General features: G+C 36.9%; 1 protein-coding gene across 2 annotated transcripts in view; it reads left to right on the forward strand.

Moving 5' to 3' along the window:
• The first annotated feature begins 618 nt into the window (after positions 1-618).
• The window catches only part of LOC107663402 (phospholipase D2-like), a 25,877-nt gene continuing 7,047 nt past the window's right edge, over positions 619-19,448 (forward strand). The window contains exons 1-24 of one of the 2 annotated variants that reach the window (XM_016453620.1): positions 619-757; positions 956-1,100; positions 5,141-5,269; positions 6,701-6,828; positions 6,901-7,043; positions 7,149-7,242; positions 7,330-7,395; positions 7,937-7,995; positions 8,110-8,244; positions 9,467-9,577; positions 9,703-9,846; positions 9,959-10,042; positions 12,068-12,146; positions 12,355-12,465; positions 12,608-12,790; positions 12,909-13,065; positions 13,943-14,061; positions 14,170-14,283; positions 14,411-14,515; positions 15,611-15,699; positions 15,808-15,921; positions 16,033-16,082; positions 16,319-16,453; positions 16,973-17,126. In XM_016453620.1, the coding sequence (XP_016309106.1) occupies positions 5,164-5,269; positions 6,701-6,828; positions 6,901-7,043; positions 7,149-7,242; positions 7,330-7,395; positions 7,937-7,995; positions 8,110-8,244; positions 9,467-9,577; positions 9,703-9,846; positions 9,959-10,042; positions 12,068-12,146; positions 12,355-12,465; positions 12,608-12,790; positions 12,909-13,065; positions 13,943-14,061; positions 14,170-14,283; positions 14,411-14,515; positions 15,611-15,699; positions 15,808-15,921; positions 16,033-16,082; positions 16,319-16,453; positions 16,973-17,126 (2,480 nt within the window). In that variant the 5' untranslated portion in view covers positions 619-757; positions 956-1,100; positions 5,141-5,163. Of the gene's footprint in view, positions 758-955; positions 1,101-4,047; positions 5,270-6,700; positions 6,829-6,900; positions 7,044-7,148; positions 7,243-7,329; positions 7,396-7,936; positions 7,996-8,109; positions 8,245-9,466; positions 9,578-9,702; positions 9,847-9,958; positions 10,043-12,067; positions 12,147-12,354; positions 12,466-12,607; positions 12,791-12,908; positions 13,066-13,942; positions 14,062-14,169; positions 14,284-14,410; positions 14,516-15,610; positions 15,700-15,807; positions 15,922-16,032; positions 16,083-16,318; positions 16,454-16,972; positions 17,127-19,448 lie in introns of those variants that run through there. The other variant, XM_016453619.1, reaches the window with a different exon arrangement.

Consider the following 19,448-nt stretch of genomic DNA (forward strand, 5'->3'; position numbering starts at 1 on the left):
AACGCACAAGAAACAAGTTTGATGTCTGCTTTTACGAACATTTTTAAATCCTTATTAAGCATTGTGCTTTTGTGATTTTTCTATATGCGCCAAAGAAGGAAAATAAAATAACTGGCATAATCAAGGTAAAAATCTGATTCTTTTTTTTAGCTTGGCTACCACACTTGGTAAAGTGGTACAAACGTTGTCACTGTCGTGGTAACTTTTCAAAGGTTCTACAGGTCCTTACAGCTACTAATAGCCTATGTACTATTTTAGGGAATAATAATGGAGCTTCAGTAGCACTGATTTTACTTAACGAGCTTTCATCTTGATTTTCTTCATCGCCTTTAAAGTGGAATTATAAATTACAATGAATTTTGTAACTACTCTGACTTTATAGTTTTTATATTTAAATATTTTACAGTGTATATTGTTCAAACAAAAAGTGATATTTTCAATTGTACAGTGACCTACATTTCCTGTACTGTTGCGCTGAAAGTGTTAATTTCCTGCCATACCCGGAGGTTTCTGTTGCGTGTTTGCTTCCTGTGGTCCACGCTCTCACAGACTATACACAGAGGAGTGTATCCTCTGATGTGGGTTTTATCAGTGTGTTGTTTGAGTTTTCATAAACTGTTTCAGCAGTACAGATGCTCCTTTATCGCCTCTGAGGATTTTGTGATAAGACGCTGCTCATCAGTGCTGCAGCTTCCCGCGTCGCATCTACGCAAATTACGGTGGAGATATGGAAGGTTTGCGCTAGAGACAAATGCAGGTATATTTGATTCAATAAATCGCCCAAGAATTATAGAGCGTGTCTGTGTATTAAATATTTCCCAAGACGGACCACTTTATTTTATTTTATTTTCTTACAAGCGCCAGAAATGGCAAGTAAAATTTTGATGCATATGCACTTACGTATTCATTTTCCCTGCGGACCATTCTCGGGGCTTTACGGTAAATTTGGCCTCAGAAGTTTGTCTACGTTGAATGTAACAGCGCCTTGGGAGTTGTGATGGGGGATAAGTTATCCAGAAATTTGAGTCTAACTGGGAAATAACAATCTACGAAACTACAAGGTGCCAGACGAGCGCTTAATCGCGACAGTTTCCTTGGTGGTGAGTAATATATAATAAAATCTTGATTAGAAAGAGGTAACGTTATTATCATGGCGCATCGGAAAATGAGGCTTCACGTACATTTTTAACAGTGAAATGTAAAATGTCTTTCTCACGCTTGTCTTTACACACTGATTGGCACCTCTTATTGCTATAAACATCTGTGCTGTTTTAAAGCACCTAGATTTTCCATCCGAGTCTTGTGTTAAATCGCGAGTGAAAACGTGTCCCGTAAAAACACGAGACTGGAATGTTAATGGTCTTGATAAAGACCACTGATGCATAAACACCGACTCTGTCTCAAAAACGAATGGGTTATCTATCTAGATAGCATTTGGTGCACTATAAAGTGTGTAAACGCGTGATGCCCACTAGCTGAGCAGCGCACTAGTATTGAGACACGGCCACCCTGTTCATTCCCACGTCCTCTTGACTGTTGATGGATTAACAAGTGGACAGCTTCATCCGGGTTACCAGATAGAAGCAGGTTGGGAGAGATTTTTGAAGAGGGAAAGTGTCGAAAGAGAGAAAGGTGTGTGTTCACAGGACAGGAAAAGAGGCGAGATGAGCGTAGATAAATCAATCAAAATCACATTTCCTAATCACATTCTAGGTCCTGGGGGGGGAAAAAATAATTTCAACAATGTGTGATCCAGGACAAGCATTTGAGTTTGATTTTTACTAGTAATACCAAAGACTATAGAATACCTTAAAGGGACTTTGGTAATACCTAATAATGAAACAGAATTTAATACATACCTTTTAAAAATACACAATTCTGGCATAAACATTTCCATTCCAAGTATCACTTATTTGACATATCAGTCATGTACAAATGTAATTGTGGTTGCAGCTGTTGTTATCAGGCTAATATTGAGTTTCAGGAAATCAAAGATTATTGAGTCCTGGGTGCAGTTCCTTCTAAGTAACTGATTTTAGCTGTGGCTTTCATATCTAGGCAATACAGTTGCTAATGTTGAAATCATCAAATGCAAACAGCTGCATTATCTCAAGAGTGAAATGCTCTGTCAAATCATTTTACTCATACAAGGTTTTATGATTTGTTTGATCTGCTATCTTGTTATAAGATTATGATGTGTTGAATATCTCCCTCTCTTTCTTCCAGCTCTGTGTCTAGTGTTTCACCTGCAGCCTGGTTGCCTCGCAACAGTGGGCACAGTCAGCCAGTGCAACGCCCTCTAATACCCTCTCTCTACCCTACTGTTCGCTTCCTTAATATAAGATGCTTAATATTTGAATTTATAACACAGTCCCGTTCAAAGGTTTGGGGTCAGGAAAATTTGTTTTTGAAGGAAGTCTCTTATGCCCAGCACAGCTTTGTCTAAAGGGGTCATATGATGCTTTTTTAAAGATCATTATTTTGTGTATTTGGTGTAACAGAATATGTTGACATGCTTTAAGAAAATACAGTATATCGAATATCAAAAATACAGTAAAAACAGTAATATTGTGAAATATTATAATTTAAAATAGCTGTTTTCTATTTAAATATGTTTTAAAATGTAATTTATTCATCTGATAGCAAAGCTGAGTTTTCATCTTGTTTCTTGTTCATGTTTCTTCAGAAATCATTCTGATTTGCTGATTTGGTGCTCAAGAAACATTTCTTATTATTATCAATGCTGACAGTTGTGCTGCTTAACATTTTAGTGGAAACTGTGATAATTTTTTTCAGGATTCTTTGATGAATATAAAGTTCAATGAACAGATTTTTGTTTTTAAGATAAATCTTTTGTAACAATGTAAACGTCCTTACCATCACTTTTGATCAATGTAATGCATCCTAGCTTAATATAAGTATTCACATTTACATGTCTTAAACCTTTTGAAAAGTAGTGTATTTCTACACTTATATCTGAAAAATCCTAAAAAAAATATATAATGACTTTAATACTTTACTTTAAATAAAATGTATTAATAGTTGAAAAGTAGGCCTGTCGCAATAATCAATATATCGACTTATCACGCAATATATGTACATGACCTCAATAATTTTTGGTGACGCAATATATCGCCCATTATATTTACTTAAAAATTAATGCCACCACGTTTTGTACATTCCACTTGCGCCTGTGTTTTTGCAGCTTCTCGTACATAACGTGGTGTAGTCATGAGGTGCTAGTTCAAATTTTAAAAATGAAAAAATCTGTAGACGGAAAAATCTCCATCTCCATCTTTTTTTCTACTTGTTACTCTGCACTTCTTGTTAGAAAATGTTTATTTACTATTTATTCAAGTTTTTTAAGGTTTCTAATATTTTGATACCTAATTTCCATGATCTAAATATTCTTAAAAATTAAAAGTTTGTTGTCATTTGGAAGTGTGAAGTCCTTCTTGCATTATTATACTGTTACATTATGATTATACAGTATATTCAGTGGCATAAAATGGTCTTTAAAATGACAATAATATCGCTTATCGCAATTATTTCTGGGGCAATATATCGCACAACAAAAAGTTGTTATCGTGACAGGCTTATTGAAAAGTAATACTATTGTAAATTGTGCATATTTATAAGTTGCCTTAGTTGTTGCCAAAAATTAATCATCAGGGGAATCATAGATGTTTTGTTAAATTTAGTTTAACAAATGAAACATCTATGATTCCCCTGAGGTTATTAAGATGTGCATATGTGTCAGCGCTGATGTCACAATCGTATCAAATGTCGTTACAGAGCCTAATATCATATTACCTAAGGTATCTTTCTCTGCATTGGTAATTACTTACTACAGCGCCATTTCACAGCCCTGTACCTGGAGGTTCCCCAACATGTTTCTCACTTATTAGGCACACCTATTTCAGGTGTTGGAGTCTCTACTAATGCACTGATGAGTTGAATCAAGCTGTTTAATTAGGGAGACATCCAAAATGTGTGGTTTTGAGGGGCCTGCAGGAACATGGTTGGAAACTATTGTACTACATGAATTAATAAAGTTAGAACATGACTTTTACTATACATATGTCAAATCTGTTGAAAGCAATCAGTTATCTATTTTATTTCTCTTTCCACTTTTTATTTGTTTTCTCTCAACTCAAGAATCATTTCCATATTTTGAACAAAAGAATGAAGAGGTAACTTTATAACAAATCATCTGTAACACAGCTGGAGTGCAGTCTTTTATTGCTAGAATGATGGACTCCTTTGTTTTGTGGGGAAAGTTGCTTTAGAAAGACAATTCAGCCCAAAGACAATCTGGAATGACTCCAACAGCCACACGCGATTTAGCTTTATTGTCCTAGTTATTTTTACTTGTGCTTAAATAAATACAGATTATGTGATAATAACAACAGTGCAGACAAATCCTGCACCTGTGAAAGTAAAATACACTTACAGTAATAACAATAATCAATGGTGTTTTTTAATTATGCGTCTTTTCATACATATTATGCTATGCGGCTTAAGTTTAAAGGAACAAACAAACGGAACCAAATCAAATGAGAATAATAAACAGAAATACACAAAAGAAATACAAAAAAGTATATGGATGCAAAGAATATGATGGATCTACTGTCTTCCAGTTGGAAGAAAACGTTAAGCAGATAAAATATGGTTAGATTTATCTTGCCGATACAGCTGGTATGAATGGTTTCATGAAATGTGTGCACTTTGTGTTAGAAGCCCAAATCTCTATAGCCATCTTTCTGCTACCTGTAGAATTTTTGCAATTGGCTTTACATCTGTTCTTATCAAGTGTTTTCAAACCAGTGTTGTTTATAGTAAGGTGCACAAATGAAAACTTAAACTGTGTGTATCAGGACAGGTAGCTGAGAATATTGATAAGAGAAGCTGCGTTAAGATTTGGTGTAAATGGAGAAGAACAAAGGTCTCAGCACAGATCCCTGCTGTACCCCAGTTGTGAACAGCCTCCGCTGTTTCCACATTTAGAGAATAGTTTGTTTGCCTCTAGTTTTATCTAATATCATGCATTTCACATTTTGTAAACTATGTCAAAAAGCATAGCTAATGTTTTCCCTCTTTGTGTGCCTGGGTGTTTTTGTTTGTTGGTGTGTTTGCACAGGTGTGTCGTGGTCCAGTAGCCTTATGGCTAGTTCTGAGACAGATGCAGCAAAAAGGTGGCAGAAATGTGTGGACACTGTGCTGTGCAACCTTACTAAGGATCAACTGAAATCTATTGAAAACAACAGTGGTGAGACAAATCACCTACTCAGTATTTATTATCACTAATTTTAAACCCTCCCTGTAACTTTCATGTGAGCTTGAAGATCAGTCAAGATCACCTTGATCAGTGGGTTCATGTGTGTTTGATTTGAGCTGAAATTAGATGGGGCTCAAATTTTCTTTCTTTTTTAAGTTGTTGTTCAGTGCTTGCCCCATAGCTAGGATTACCATGTAGATTATTTGCATACCTTGCTGCTGCCTGTCCCCACCTTGATGCCCAAATGTATTGGAGTTGTACATCTGTTTTATTGTTTTTAATAGTTTAGACTTTTAATATTGGCCATTATAATAAATATTATAACAAATATAATAAAATGTTATTTATTGGTGTGAACTAAAATTGTGATATCAGAACATGTTTTCTGATATACACAATCAAGACCCTGACAATGTCAATATGAGCAGTAAGGCAAGGTCTTAAATGGCAAAGGACAGGCATAATGAACAAAAACATTAGTTATTAGTTATTTGCTTCACAATTCACTGTTAACCTCCGGACTTCTTTTCAATCATTTACTTGTCTCTAAGGACAAAGGATTATTTATGCCACATCCACATGTCAGTCATGCTTGTAAGAACAGGTATTCTAAGTGTGACAGTGGGTCCTTATACTTCCTTGTGAAAAGATTGCAAAAAATGTTGAATGCAGAGAGAGCAGTGACTGGTTTCACAGCTGTTTTGTCTCATTCACATGCTTCTAGAAGAATTATTTTCTTAAGCATAACGCTGTAACTGAGTGACTTGTGATCTTTGACCCCTGGTGATATAACATTGTTGACACTGAGGCCTGTCACAATGGCTGTTTTTCAAAACAGAGGGGCCAAATATAGAAACATCTGTTATTCAAAATATAATGTAAACCTGAAAATAAGAGTCATTATTGTGTAAAATAATAAGAAATCATTTAGATTCTGTAAGTTTCTAGTTCACTAATCACAGAAGGAAGTCTAAAACATCAGATGGTCAGATGTTCCTCCACTGAAGCACAAAATGCTCTTGGATCAAGACCAGCTCATTCGAGTCTAAGTCAAGACTGAGTCCACATACTCCTAAGTACATGACAAAACCAAGACCATGAAATATGGTCTTCAAGTCTGAGTCCAAGACCATATTTGCATGGTCTTGGTCTTGTTATGGACTGAGGAGCAAGTGGACTCAGTCTTGACCCGCTTCTGGTCTCTGTCCCGACTCTCATAGTCTTGACTACAGCATCGCGTTTTACCAACACCTGTGGAGTTCATCCAGCTTGAATGCTGCTCTTATTAAATCAGAAATTCCTGATGATTTTTCAATTCAAATTTTCACTTAAACTGCTTTGCTGGAATATTTTGTATTAAATTAGACAAAAAAGTGCATAACATCATTATGCCTTATGCTTGTCTTTCATTATATCTATCAGAGGAACGGGACTTTTTTGTGGTACATCACCTGGCAGACCTGAAAGATGGTTGCATCTCTCCTCTCATTCATGGCACACCTATCACCTGTAAAGTGGAAAACACAGAGCGATACACCACCCGCTCTAAGGTGCGTTTGTGGGTGTGTACTTAATAATGTGTTGTGGTGCTATACCTAACAGTGTAAAAATCCTGTTTGTAGGTACATGTGTGCACTCTCTACACGGTCTGTCTGACACATGGCGAGTTCACATGGACGTTAAAAAGAAAGTACAAGCACTTCCAGGAGCTCCACAGAGACCTGTACAAACACAAAATGATGCTGCAGTTCTTGCCTCTGGGGAGGTGAGCGCACACAAACAGGCCCATGCAAATTCACAATGCTTCATTTGTTTGGGCGGGAGTTTTGACCTGGTGTTTTCCTTCCATTGTTCTTGTGATTTGAATTAGATTTGCCATTCAGAGACAACAGCTGGCAAGTTTGACAGAGGAAATGCCAACTTTACATGGAAGTGATAGAATCAGGAGAACGTCTAGCAAACCGGTACATACGTAATAACGCAAAACCCACCTCCCTCTAAAAGTTGTACACCCACTGTATTGTATGTATTGTGTTACGTGTGTTTTTCAGAAATATCTGGAGGAATATGTAAACAACTTGCTAGAAAACACTTTCTACAAGAACTATCATGGGATGGTGAGAAGCTTACATGAAAATACGTATATACATATAATTACTATGCACATAATTTATAAGTATATACATGTAATTACTATGTTTTTAACTGACATTAATATACTTTTTGTATACTTGTCTACTTATACTGTATATTGATGGTTATCCGTCCTTCTATATTGGTTCTACTGAATAATAATAAAAATGTTTTATATATTATACTTTAATGACTGTCAGTCCTTCAATGTTGATAATAATGATATTAATGATAATGCATGTTTTTATTGTTAAAATCAATTTTTTTTGTTGTGTTAAAAAGCTGTATTAAATACGTTTGGCTATTGGACAACATAAAAATAATTGTTACTGTATCACATATTGTATTATTAGTCAATCTGTAATGTTTGTTATGGATGTGCCTGGATGTCTCCAAAAAGATTTTTTGTCAGATTAAGCTAAATTCTGGAGGCAGTTTTCTCCTCAAAGTGTATGCAATTTGGACAAATACTGCAGAGGATTGTGGTTTTATGCTTGCTTATTAAAGTGTGTATTGTGCTCTCAGTTGGACTTCCTGGCAATCAGTCCACTGTCCTTCATCAGAGACCTTGGACCCAAAGGCCTGTGAGTACAGATTGTGTGTGTTTCTTCTCTTGCAATTTTAGTACTATTCCATTTTTGCCTGAGTGTATTTCTGCAGCTCTTTTTTTTCAGTCATTGTTTGTTTTTTTTCCACAGTGAAGGTTATATTCTGAAACGATCCGGGGGTCACCGCATCCAGGGGCTCAACTGCATCGGTCACCATCAGGTCTGCTTCCGCTGGTCTCGCCGTTGGCTTGTGGTAAAGGATTCATTCCTTCTGTACATGTCCAGGTGGGTTTCACCACAATACAAACACACCCACATGTGTACTGTTATCTGTTACTTCACACTGCTCTCTTGTTCTTTTCTGTTGTTTCATGTTACAACATGCCTTTCAGAGCTGTGAATGTATGAGAAGAACACAAATCAGCCGCTTGTTTTTGCTGTTTCTTTCAGTTTTTTTTTTATTTAGCAGCTATTTTTAATTCATTGTCCATCAGCTTGAGTCATAGTTTTTGGAACCATCCATTGTCATGCGACAAACCTCTAATTTTACCCTTAGAAAATAAAAATGAAAGACGCTACATCTAGCATCCTTCATTTATGCAGTATTGTGCAATATTGTACAATGTAGGGTGGAAAGGGTTGTCACTCAAAACACATATTGATCCCTCTCAGCCTGCAGCTTACTTCCGGTGTCAGAATCACAGAAGGTCATTCAAAGCTTACAGCTGTAGTTGGAGATAATGCAGGAGTTAGTGCTTGGACTAGAACCCAGTCAAACAAGTTCCCCCTCTGTGTTGTGTCATCAATCAGAACAGATGCTAGGTGTTTAGAGGACTTGCATCAAGTGCAGATGGAAGTTTATATCTCTAATACAATTTAAAATAAGTTTGCACTGGTCAGGAGTGTCACATTCAAGCCCTCAGTTGCACACCACTAAATGTTTAACAGCATTTTAAAATATGCCATTCAAAATATGAACATGAGTCATCATGTTCCTCCTTCCTTTTACAGCTTGAGCCAGTTAAAATGAGTTGCTGTAACCATGCATCGTGTGTGAGCCAAACAGGCCGACCAGTTCTAGAAAACAGAACGGTTTCCTTGTAAACATTGGTGAAACTTTGCCCAGCCCTTCATTGTGTGCTAGTAAAAAGCCCTTAGGGTAAATATGTAAGCTTAAGTGAGTTATTGGCATATATTTGACAAAATATTTCTATAAATATTTTTTATTTATAAGAAAATAAATTTCTATTTTGCTGAACAAAAGAATTAATTTCTTAAAAAAATGAAATGGTAATGGTAGTGTATTATCAATGTCAACCTGACAAAATCATTTGTTTGTTTTTATTTTGGTGTATAAAATGTTGCTGGATTCTGCTCTAAGTAGCCTCAAGCTTTTATTGTTTACTACCATACTCATATTTAATGTTGATTAATATTTAATGTAACATTCTAGTGACTAATTTTTATAATTGATTTTCTGTTGTTGTTTTCTGCTGTGTATGAGCAGAGATCCTGGCGTTGTGTCGTTTGTGCTGCTGTTTGACCCTGAGCTGAAGGTGTTGGTTGGAAGTGTTTACACTGATACCAAGCATGGCGTCTGCATCGAGAACTTCAGCAGGTAAAAAATGTCTGAGTCTGAGGAAAAATATAAGGAAGTCTTCCTACTACCGGTACTTGCACCAATCTGACAGAGCGTTTTACAGAGACGTGTGCAGCCACAGCTGGTATGTGTGTGTTTTGTAGAAAGCTGGTGATTAAGTGCAGTAGCTACAGGCAGGCCCAGTGGTGGAGTCATGAGATTCAGAGTCTCTCTGAGTGCTGTGATTTCCTCCAGATGCATCGCTTTGAAGGCTTCGCCCCACCCAGACCGGACACTCTGACAAAGTGGTGTGTGCATTTATGTAATATGTCCTTGGATGAACTTTCGATCAAGGAAAATTGACTGATTGAGTAGTTTGTGTAATGGAGTGGGTGCTGAGACTCATTGGTTGATTGACAGGTATGTTAATGGGAATGGCTATTTCTCAGACGTGGCTGATGCCCTGGAACAGGCCAAGGAGGAGATCTTCATCACTGATTGGTGGTAAGTGTACTGTCTTCCACACACACATGTACAGTACATGGCCTGAATGGGTCAGCAGCTCCATTTGTGATCATGTACTGTATACAATCCAGACATAACTGCTTCCACCATGTTCCCACAGTGTTAGTTGCGTCTGTTTTCCCCTCCTGTGGTCTCATGGGATAGTAACATGTCCTTTGAAACAAAAGTAATCTGGGTATTTTTGTCTACTTCCTTATTGTATCCTAATCATGTGGCATACTGCTTTTTGGATGCTATATATCAGGGGTCAGCAAGTAAGTTTGGCATCGGGCCAAAAAAAAATGTCGCCACTAGATGGTGGGCCAGAACATAGTCAAAGGATCGTTTAAGAAATTAATTGATGAAAAATGCAACTAGAACAGCCTGTGACAGACTGTTACTGTGTCTTTTGTAACTGGTAGTGAGATGTTACTCTGTGTTAAATCCTGTAGGAGGACAGGCATTAACAAAAAGCCACATTTGTGTGGCGGTGTCTGGCAGAGTATGTGAGCGGAGTGGGGCGTCAACAATTTCCTCTCCGTGCTCCGAGCATTTAATAATCACTCCACTCCGGGTTCACCATTTCCTGCTCCCGCTCCACTCCGCACTCACTGATCTCAGAAACACCGCTCCGCCTTCGCTAAAGTATTTCAGTATGTTTGAAATATCACAGTTCTGAATCTGTTCTTAACCTATATTAAAAAATAAAATAACAGGAGAGTTTCAAAGAGGGTTATTGGAACACTAGTGTGCAAACTTTTTTCCTACCACATGACAAGCTAATAACATGGTTGTCAGCATTAAAAGGTATAATCGCTGCTTTTTGCAGTGCAAATTTTGTTTGTGATGAAAATAACAGTACGTTTTCGTTCTTACAGATTTCTGCTCATTCTAAATCAGATACAGAAGTAGCACTGTAAGATTACATTTGTTTGAATGCATTATTGAGAGAGCGATTGCGTGTGAATAAGTGTTGTAGTACTTGTTTAAATCATGCTTTCACCTGAAAATATTCAGTATCTAGAGGGAACAAACAAATTCCTTGAGAACTATAACTTCCCGCTCATGTCTATTGCCGTCATCGTAGCTTCACATTCTTTCTGATTTGAGTGATCCTTCTCTATCAAGCTAGCTAAATATGTTTAACATGTGAATTCTTTCTAAATATGCAGTTATATTACGGGCTGTTGGCACGAATTGTACTCGTGATGGAGTGGTGGTGGAGCACTCTTGGAGCGAGTGAAAACCACAACGCTCCGACTTTTAAAAAATCCGCTCCTCGCTCCAGTCAAAATCACACCACTCCACTCCGCGCTCCGCTCACATACTCTGATTGTGAGTAACTGTTGCTGTCATGACAGATCTATTTTAGAACCAGCCGCTATCAAAATAATTTGGCTGCGGGCGTGGGCCAGATATTATTACTGGCCTGTTGCCGACCACTGCTATATACTGTAAACTTTTTTCTTTTATTCAGCAAGGACAAATTAAATGGATCAAAAGTGACAATAAAGACATTTAGAATGTTACAGAAGATTTATATTTCAAATAAATGCTGTTCTTTTGAACTTTGTTCATCAAAGAATTCTAAAAAAAAGATGAATTGGCATTTCCACAAAAATATTAAGCAGCACAAATGTTTTAACATTGATAATAATAGGAAAAGTTTCTTGAGCAGCAAATAAGAATATTAGAATGATTTCTTTAAAGATCACGTCACACTAAAGACTGGAGTAAAATAGAAATGGTTAAATTGTAATAAAATTTCACAAAATGAATATTGTTCGTTCCTGTATTTTTGATCAAAGTAATGCATGAAAAAAGTAAAGAAAAACATTTTAAAATCTTACAGTTCCTCGAACTTTTGTACTAGCTAAGTAGACGCAGTCGGATGCTGGGAATATCAAAGATTTAGTTATACAATATTTGTTGCCATTGTTTAGTATGGTGTCATATATTTAATGTGTTGAAAATATATGTGTGAGTGAAAGTGTTGTGAAGATATTTGAGTTTTTCTCTCTGCAGGCTCAGTCCAGAGGTTTTCCTTAAACGTCCAGCTACAGGAACGTACTGGCGCTTGGACAAGATTCTCAGACGCAAAGCAGTATGGAGGAAGACCCTTTTACATTACATTAATCTGCTATACATTAAATGAATTCTCTCCCATATCTATCTTAAAAAGCACCCCATCTGTCAGACAATCATTTATAATTGTAACTATAAATAACTGTCTATAACTATAGATATAGTTATATTGATGGCCATGAACTTTAACACGACCCTATGTGTGTATGTGTGTGTGTGATGTTTAGGAACAAGGCGTGAAGGTGTGTGTGTTGTTGTATAAGGAGGTGGAACTGGCTCTGGGTATCAGCAGTGGCTACAGCAAGAGAACACTGATGAACCTGCACCCCAATATTAAGGTCTGATGTACTACACAGTACACACATATCTGTTCTTACTGCTGTTTGTCCTCTCATCCTTCCCACTTTTGTCATTTGTCAACATCATGATAGCTGTCTCACTATGTTATGAATGACTCAGTCTGTACTTCTTTTGCCCTAGGTGATGCGTCACCCTGATCATGTTGCCTCAGTTGTGTTCCTCTGGGCCCATCATGAGAAAATGGTTGCCATCGACCAATCAGTGGCCTTTGTGGGTGGGTTGGATCTTGCGTTTGGGAGGTGGGATGACAGCGACTATAGGCTGAGTGATGTGGAACCCACTCAGCTCGAGGCAGCCCGAGAGGTACAGTTATATCCAGTAGATATGATGGCATACTTAATTGATGTGTCTATCTCTTACTCTTTATCTTTCTGTGTTTAATTTCACTCTTATACCTTCCCTCTCTCTCTTCCTGTCTCAGTCTGATGCTGTGGATGGCTCTGCTGTTCCTCTGACAGAACCTTTGTCAGAGTGTGAGGATGAAGTGGATCTGAGCTGTAATGCCCTCTTGTGGCTGGGAAAAGATTACAGCAACTTTATCAAGAGAGATTGGACACAGCTGGACCAGCCCTTTCAAGGTACACAGTCCAATGCAGATTTACATTATTACTTACATTTTTTTAATCACCACTTGAAAATCTTTTTATGAAAACAGTATTTTTGAACTACAACCTAATTTGGTTATTTAGTTCTATATATTAGATGTGGAAAATGTTCCCTCTAAGTCCATAAAGGAACATAAAGAAACTCACATTGGCCATGACTTGCTAGCTGTCTTGTTGTGATTAATGCAATGAATTTCTTACTTTTCTTGTCTTTTTTTTTTTTTAAGAAAACAAGATCTCTTGGTACACTAGATTACTAGATTATTTATGTATTGTTATTAATTGCATTACACTTCATATAAACATCATATATTGCAATGTTTGCACTACTGTTCAATTTTTTTTTTTAGATTTTGGTGCATTAATTTGATCAAATATTAAGTAAAATTGTGAAATATTATAACAATTTAAAATAATGATTTTCATTTTGAACAAAATTTTAATTTATTCCTGTAATGAGAGCAGAATTTTCAGCAGTGTCACATGATTCTTCAAAAATAATTCTAATATGCTGATTTGCTGCTCAAGAAATATTTCTTATTATTATCAATGTTAAAAACTGTTGTGCTGCTTGATATTTTTGTGGAAACTGATACTTTTTTTTCAGGATTCATTGATTAAGAGAAAGATAGAAAGTTCAAAGGAACAGACTTTGTTTGAAATAGAAATTATTTTGTATAATTATTATTATCATTATCATCATCATCATCATCATCATCATTATCAATATATTAGATGTTTCTGCTTGGGGCCTGCTCAATAGAAGTGCATTTTGAACAAAAAAGAACAAGGATGGGGGAATAAATGTGAGTTCAGCTAGTAGGGTAGCTTCTGTTTTTTTCCTCCTCAGACAATGTTGACAGAACTCAGGTGCCACGCATCCCCTGGCGAGACCTGGGTGCTGTGCATCATGGGAAGGCAGCCAGAGATCTTGCACGACACTTCATCCAGCGCTGGAACTTCACTAAGGTCAGAAGTCAAATGGCTATTTTGAATGTTTGTTATTGTTCTTACAATCAGACACTTCAGAATCTTCAATCATTGCCTTTTCTCTTGTATTCTTATTTGTCTTTTAAGATCTTTAAGAATAAGCACAAGGATGACTTCTACCCGTACCTACTGCCGAAATCCCACTGCACTGCAGATAAGCTGCCATTCACCATCCCTGGTGCCACAAAAGCCTCTGTACAGGTACATGTGTTCATGCAATTTACTTTTCTTTTCTTTGTTTCCACTCATTTAATTTCTTTTCTTTTTTTGTTGTCATCTATTTATTTACATTTTTTTTCTTTCATTCTTCCCTCTCTTTTTCTCCCAGGTTCTTCGTTCTGTGGATCGCTGGTCTGCTGGTACATGTGAACATTCTATCCTCAATGCCTATATACATGTTATCGAGAACAGCGAGCATTACATTTACCTAGAGGTAACACTCACTCTATGACATTACCAAAAGCATTTGCCTCTGACTCATAAGACTTCACGCACACACACACACACACACACACACACACAGAGCTGAACAGACACTGTGCTCTGTTCACACACAAAGTCTCAGTGTTGTGGAGTTGTTTGCAGTGTTCTCTCCCACTAGGATCATGTGATTCTACTGCATTCAGCTGGCAACACACAATAGCCCTCTGCTCTTGCCTCATGCTAAGAAACAGGGTCCTAATGCGAGTCAGCTAAACTAAGAAGAATGGAACAGATAAGCACAGCATTGTACTACAGCCAGAGGAAATGTTTGTCCCTACAGAATGATGAAACCTTTGCATTTGAGAATTAAAAAACTTAACATTCATCAACAAACACTGATATTGTGCAGATGAATTTCTGAAGAATATATTTAAGCATATTAAATATGTTAAACAGGGTTAACAGTACAGTGTTATTGGTAACTAAAATGATATAAACTGCTCACTTAACTTATTTATTTATTATTGATTTAATATTAAGTGATGGACATTAGAATTTATTTAATAAGAATGTTCCCAAGTGCAGTTATTATTATATATTTTATATATTTATTATATATTTTCCTAAGGATTAAATTGTATTCTTTGTTATTTGTCTGATTGTATACTAGCCTATTCATCACAAACATCTGCTAAGTCTACAAATATGCTAAATTGTAGAATTAATTTATTGAGGTAATCCTAACAAGGTTATATATGATATTTTTAAAGTGATAGTTCACCTAAAAAATTAAGTCTTTTAATTTTCATCCCTAGGAAATTAATAGTAATTATACAGTATATATATATATATATATATATATAATAATAATAATGAATAATTAATCAAAATACTTAATATAATTAATCAAAATAATATGAATTTTATTCATATAAAATATAGCTCTTGGTCTTTGTCTACAGAAAATTCAGTGCAGTAAATCTACTAGTAATCATGTGAATAATGGACAAGACCATGAACTAGATCTTGCAGCGGCCTGTTTTATAGTTCACAAACAAGCGAGACAAATTAAATAAACCCCTCTCTTTTGCCTCCTCTTTTTCAGAACCAGTTCTTCATCAGCTGCTCAGATCAGAAGAATGTACTCAATACCATTGGAGATGCTATTGTCAAACGAATCCTACGGGCTCACAGGTTTGTTACCTCTTTAAAAGATTATACAAGTTTATTGAAATACAATGTACTCTGCAGTGCCTTTGTGTTTTTTAGCATGAAGTGTAAGCTTTATTTGAATTGTAATAGTGAGGGGAAGAAGTACAGGGTGTTTGTTGTAATTCCTCTGCTGCCCGGCTTTGAGGGTGACATCAGCCAGGGAGGAGGAAATGCCATTCAGGCTATACTGCACTTCACCTACAGGTACACACACACACACACACCAGCCCAGCCAAACATCTACATCAATACACACACTCGCACAACCCAAAACACTTGTTCATGTTTTGCTAACAGAACTTTTTCTGTGTGTAGAACGATTAATCGAGGAGAACACTCCATTCTCTCGAGATTAAAGGAGCAAAGTAAGTATCTGACAGAAACATATTTAGCTGTCTGTAATTCTGCCACTCTGGTGAATTTTTTTTGGATGCTGTCTCGTTCTCCATCTGCCACTTTCACATCTTATAAAAGTGGCTCTAAATGATTTAGTTTGTGTTGTTGTTTTTTCAGCCATGCATTATAACATTCTACCCATTAACCAATCACACAGATGGTGTGTCATGTATTGTGTTTAATGAGTGTCTCATCTCCCCATCAGTGCAGGACGAATGGACACAGTATATTTCTCTGTGTGGTCTGCGCACACACTCTGAGCTCGGCCAGTCCCCTGTAACAGAGCTCATCTACGTCCATAGCAAAGCCCTCATCGCTGACGACCGTTGCTACATCATAGGTGAGATGTTTGCCTTCACATTAATACAGTAAGACACAATTTACTGTGTCTGTGACCCAGGAAACTTTCAAACCTGTTTTATGTGCATTACCAATCGAAAGATTTGTAAAAATAAATAAGTATTTTTATTTAGCAAGGCTGCATTAAATTGATCCAAAGTCAGTGACAGTAAAGTCGTTTATAATGTTACAAAAGATTTCTATTGCAAATAAAAAATTTAAAAATCATGGTTTCCACAAAAGTATTAAACAGCACAACTGTTTTCAGCTTTTAGAATAGTAACAATAATAAGTGTTTCTTAAGCATCAAATCAGCATATTAGAATGATTTCTGTAGGATCATTTGACACTGAAGACTGCAAAGTAAATACAATTGGGGTATTGTTATCCTGGGTTATGATTTGGGAATAACTGACCCAAGATATTTACTATTTGCATGATGAAGATGAGCTCCAAAGTCCACCTGCTGGTAAATATTGGAATATTGTTCAAATCCAAAATTCTTCATAATGTTCTTCAGGGTCAGCCAACATCAATGACAGGAGCATGCTGGGCAGTCGTGACAGTGAGCTGGCAGTGCTGGTGGAGGATGAGGAAAGAGTTCCCTCAGTCATGAACGGAGAAGAGTACCAGGCTGGACCACTAGCACTCGCCTTACGAAAGGAGTGCTTCAGGTGTGTATACCGTACTTGTGTCCAAGGCAGCTACAGAGATGTATTCAGAGTTGTCAAGCTTTCTGTGAAGGAGTCAAAAAGAGTCCCAACCACCACCTAAAATAAACAGTGTTAAATAAACACACTTAGGAAACTCACATCAGGATTTTTATGATCATGGAAAACCTGGAAATATGAGGGAATTTTGAAATAAGCCTGGAAAAGGCAAGGACATTTGAATAGTGAATGAAAATTTCTTTAGACATGCGTTGCATGGAGGCTCAGAAAGCTGGATCCTCCTGCATTTCCAGCACTGACTCTACAGCGCCACGGCATGAGTTTTCAGTCTGAATCCAATGTGATGAGATAACAAGGCTGTGTACCAAAAATAATGGCAAGAAAACATCATTCTGTTGAGCTGTCCTCACAAATTGCATGCAGGAACAAATATACATGGTGCAACCAGTTGTTCTGCTCAATATTTTTGTGGAAGCCATGTTTTTTTTTTTCCAGGATACTTTTATAAATAGAAAGTTCATACATGCAAAGTCAAAAGAACAGTATTTAAAATAAACTCTTTTGTAACATTATCAGTATCAATTTTACTGTTTCTTTTGATAACTTTAATGCGTTCTTGCTAATTGAAAGGTATTTAAAAAAAACTCCCACTGACCCCAAACTTTTGAACGGTAGTATAGTTCAATTCACAGCAAATGACTCTTATAAGATAGTTATTTTAATAAATCGTTCAAGACGAATCAAAAACTCACAATTTATTTATGTGAATCAGTATGAAGTAAGGCTTTTGTGAGAACTTAAAGCATTTAATTTAAGATATGCTACTTTATGTGCAATCACAGTTGATTGGACAAGAGTGCCAGAGAGAAGTACCATATCATTAATAGTCAAGAGCCAATCACTTTAGCTCTTTTTGCATTTCTCTCCACCAAATGCCTTTAACATAGCTGTATAACGCGAGAGTGGTTCTGTAGCTGTAGCTAGGATAGATTTGTGTTTGTGCAGTGAAGCACCTCAGCTTTCCATTTTGTCCAACTTCTCCCCCGTCTGTGTAGGAGTGTGTGAGTGAAAGAGAGAGGTGTGCGTGTGTGTGAGCAGAGCAATTTGTGTTGGCACGCTGCGTTCCATACTGCCAGCTACCAGAACATCTCTTGGTTCACAAGGGAAACAGTGAGATGCTTCTAATGATGTGTGTGTCTGCAGCACCTTTTACTGCTGGCCTTGGGATGTGACCTCAAGTGATTCTGTTAATGTTCATCTCTGGGTCCTGTGATTTGATTGAATTATTCTACACTAATCTCTTCGTGTAATAGTTTTCGCAGCTCACATTTTTTTGCTTTATGAGACTTTCTACAGAAAGGGCACCCAAAGGGTGCACTGTATCAGTCTAAATGATTTTTTTGGGGGTATTTTTTTATGTTGTCTTCTTCCTGATGTATGAAGTGTTATTAAATTAGTTCTCGATATGATATGGTTAAAGTTTGAAATAAGATAATGGTGACAGATTGTGCAGCAATGCTGTTTTAGAAGAGCTGTTGTCCGTTCATCCTGAAATGCACAAATGTTGTAATAAACTAAATCCCAGAACTAAACGGCTCATAAACAGTCTGACCAATGAGGGAGGGGACATTGCTCACATGTGATATTTATCAACATGCTTTGGTCCATCTAAGTGTTGCATTGTGAAACTGAACCAAGCCGTTCAGAAAATGCAACATTGTAACAGTTTTACCAAGCAAATTAATTGCTGGTCTGAAAATCCTTTTTAAGAGATGGTTCCCCCAAAAATGAAAATTGTGTAATTAATTACTCACCCTCATGTCGTTCCAAACCCATAAGACCTTCGTTCATCTTAGGAACACGAATACATTTTTTTTTTATGAAATCCAAGAGCTTTCTGACCCAGCATAGACAGCAATGCAACCAAAATATTCAAGGCCCAGAAAGGTAGTAAGGACATTGTTAAATTAGTCCATGAATAAAGTCTTTATTTTTGTTTTCTTTTCACACAAAAAGTATTCTTGTAGCTTTATAATATTAAGGTTGAACCACTGATGTCACATGGACTATTTTAAAGGGATAGTTCACCCAAAAATTCTGTCATTAATTACTCTCCTTCATGTCGTTCCAAACCCGTAAGACCTTCGTTCCCTTTTAGTCGGTCACTCCGAGTCACGTCGGTGACCGACGAATTGGGATATTGCTTCGATAGACCAATCTACTTCGAGTGTAAACTAAACGAGCCAATGCACATTGGCATGCAGTTACTGCATCCAGCTGCCGCTGATCACAGCGTGAGAATAATAAGGCAGCAGGTGCAATGCA

This window comes from Sinocyclocheilus anshuiensis, unplaced genomic scaffold (assembly GCF_001515605.1).
Source record: "Sinocyclocheilus anshuiensis isolate Anshui unplaced genomic scaffold, SAMN03320099.WGS_v1.1 scaffold1531, whole genome shotgun sequence".
Taxonomy (NCBI): domain Eukaryota; kingdom Metazoa; phylum Chordata; class Actinopteri; order Cypriniformes; family Cyprinidae; genus Sinocyclocheilus; species Sinocyclocheilus anshuiensis.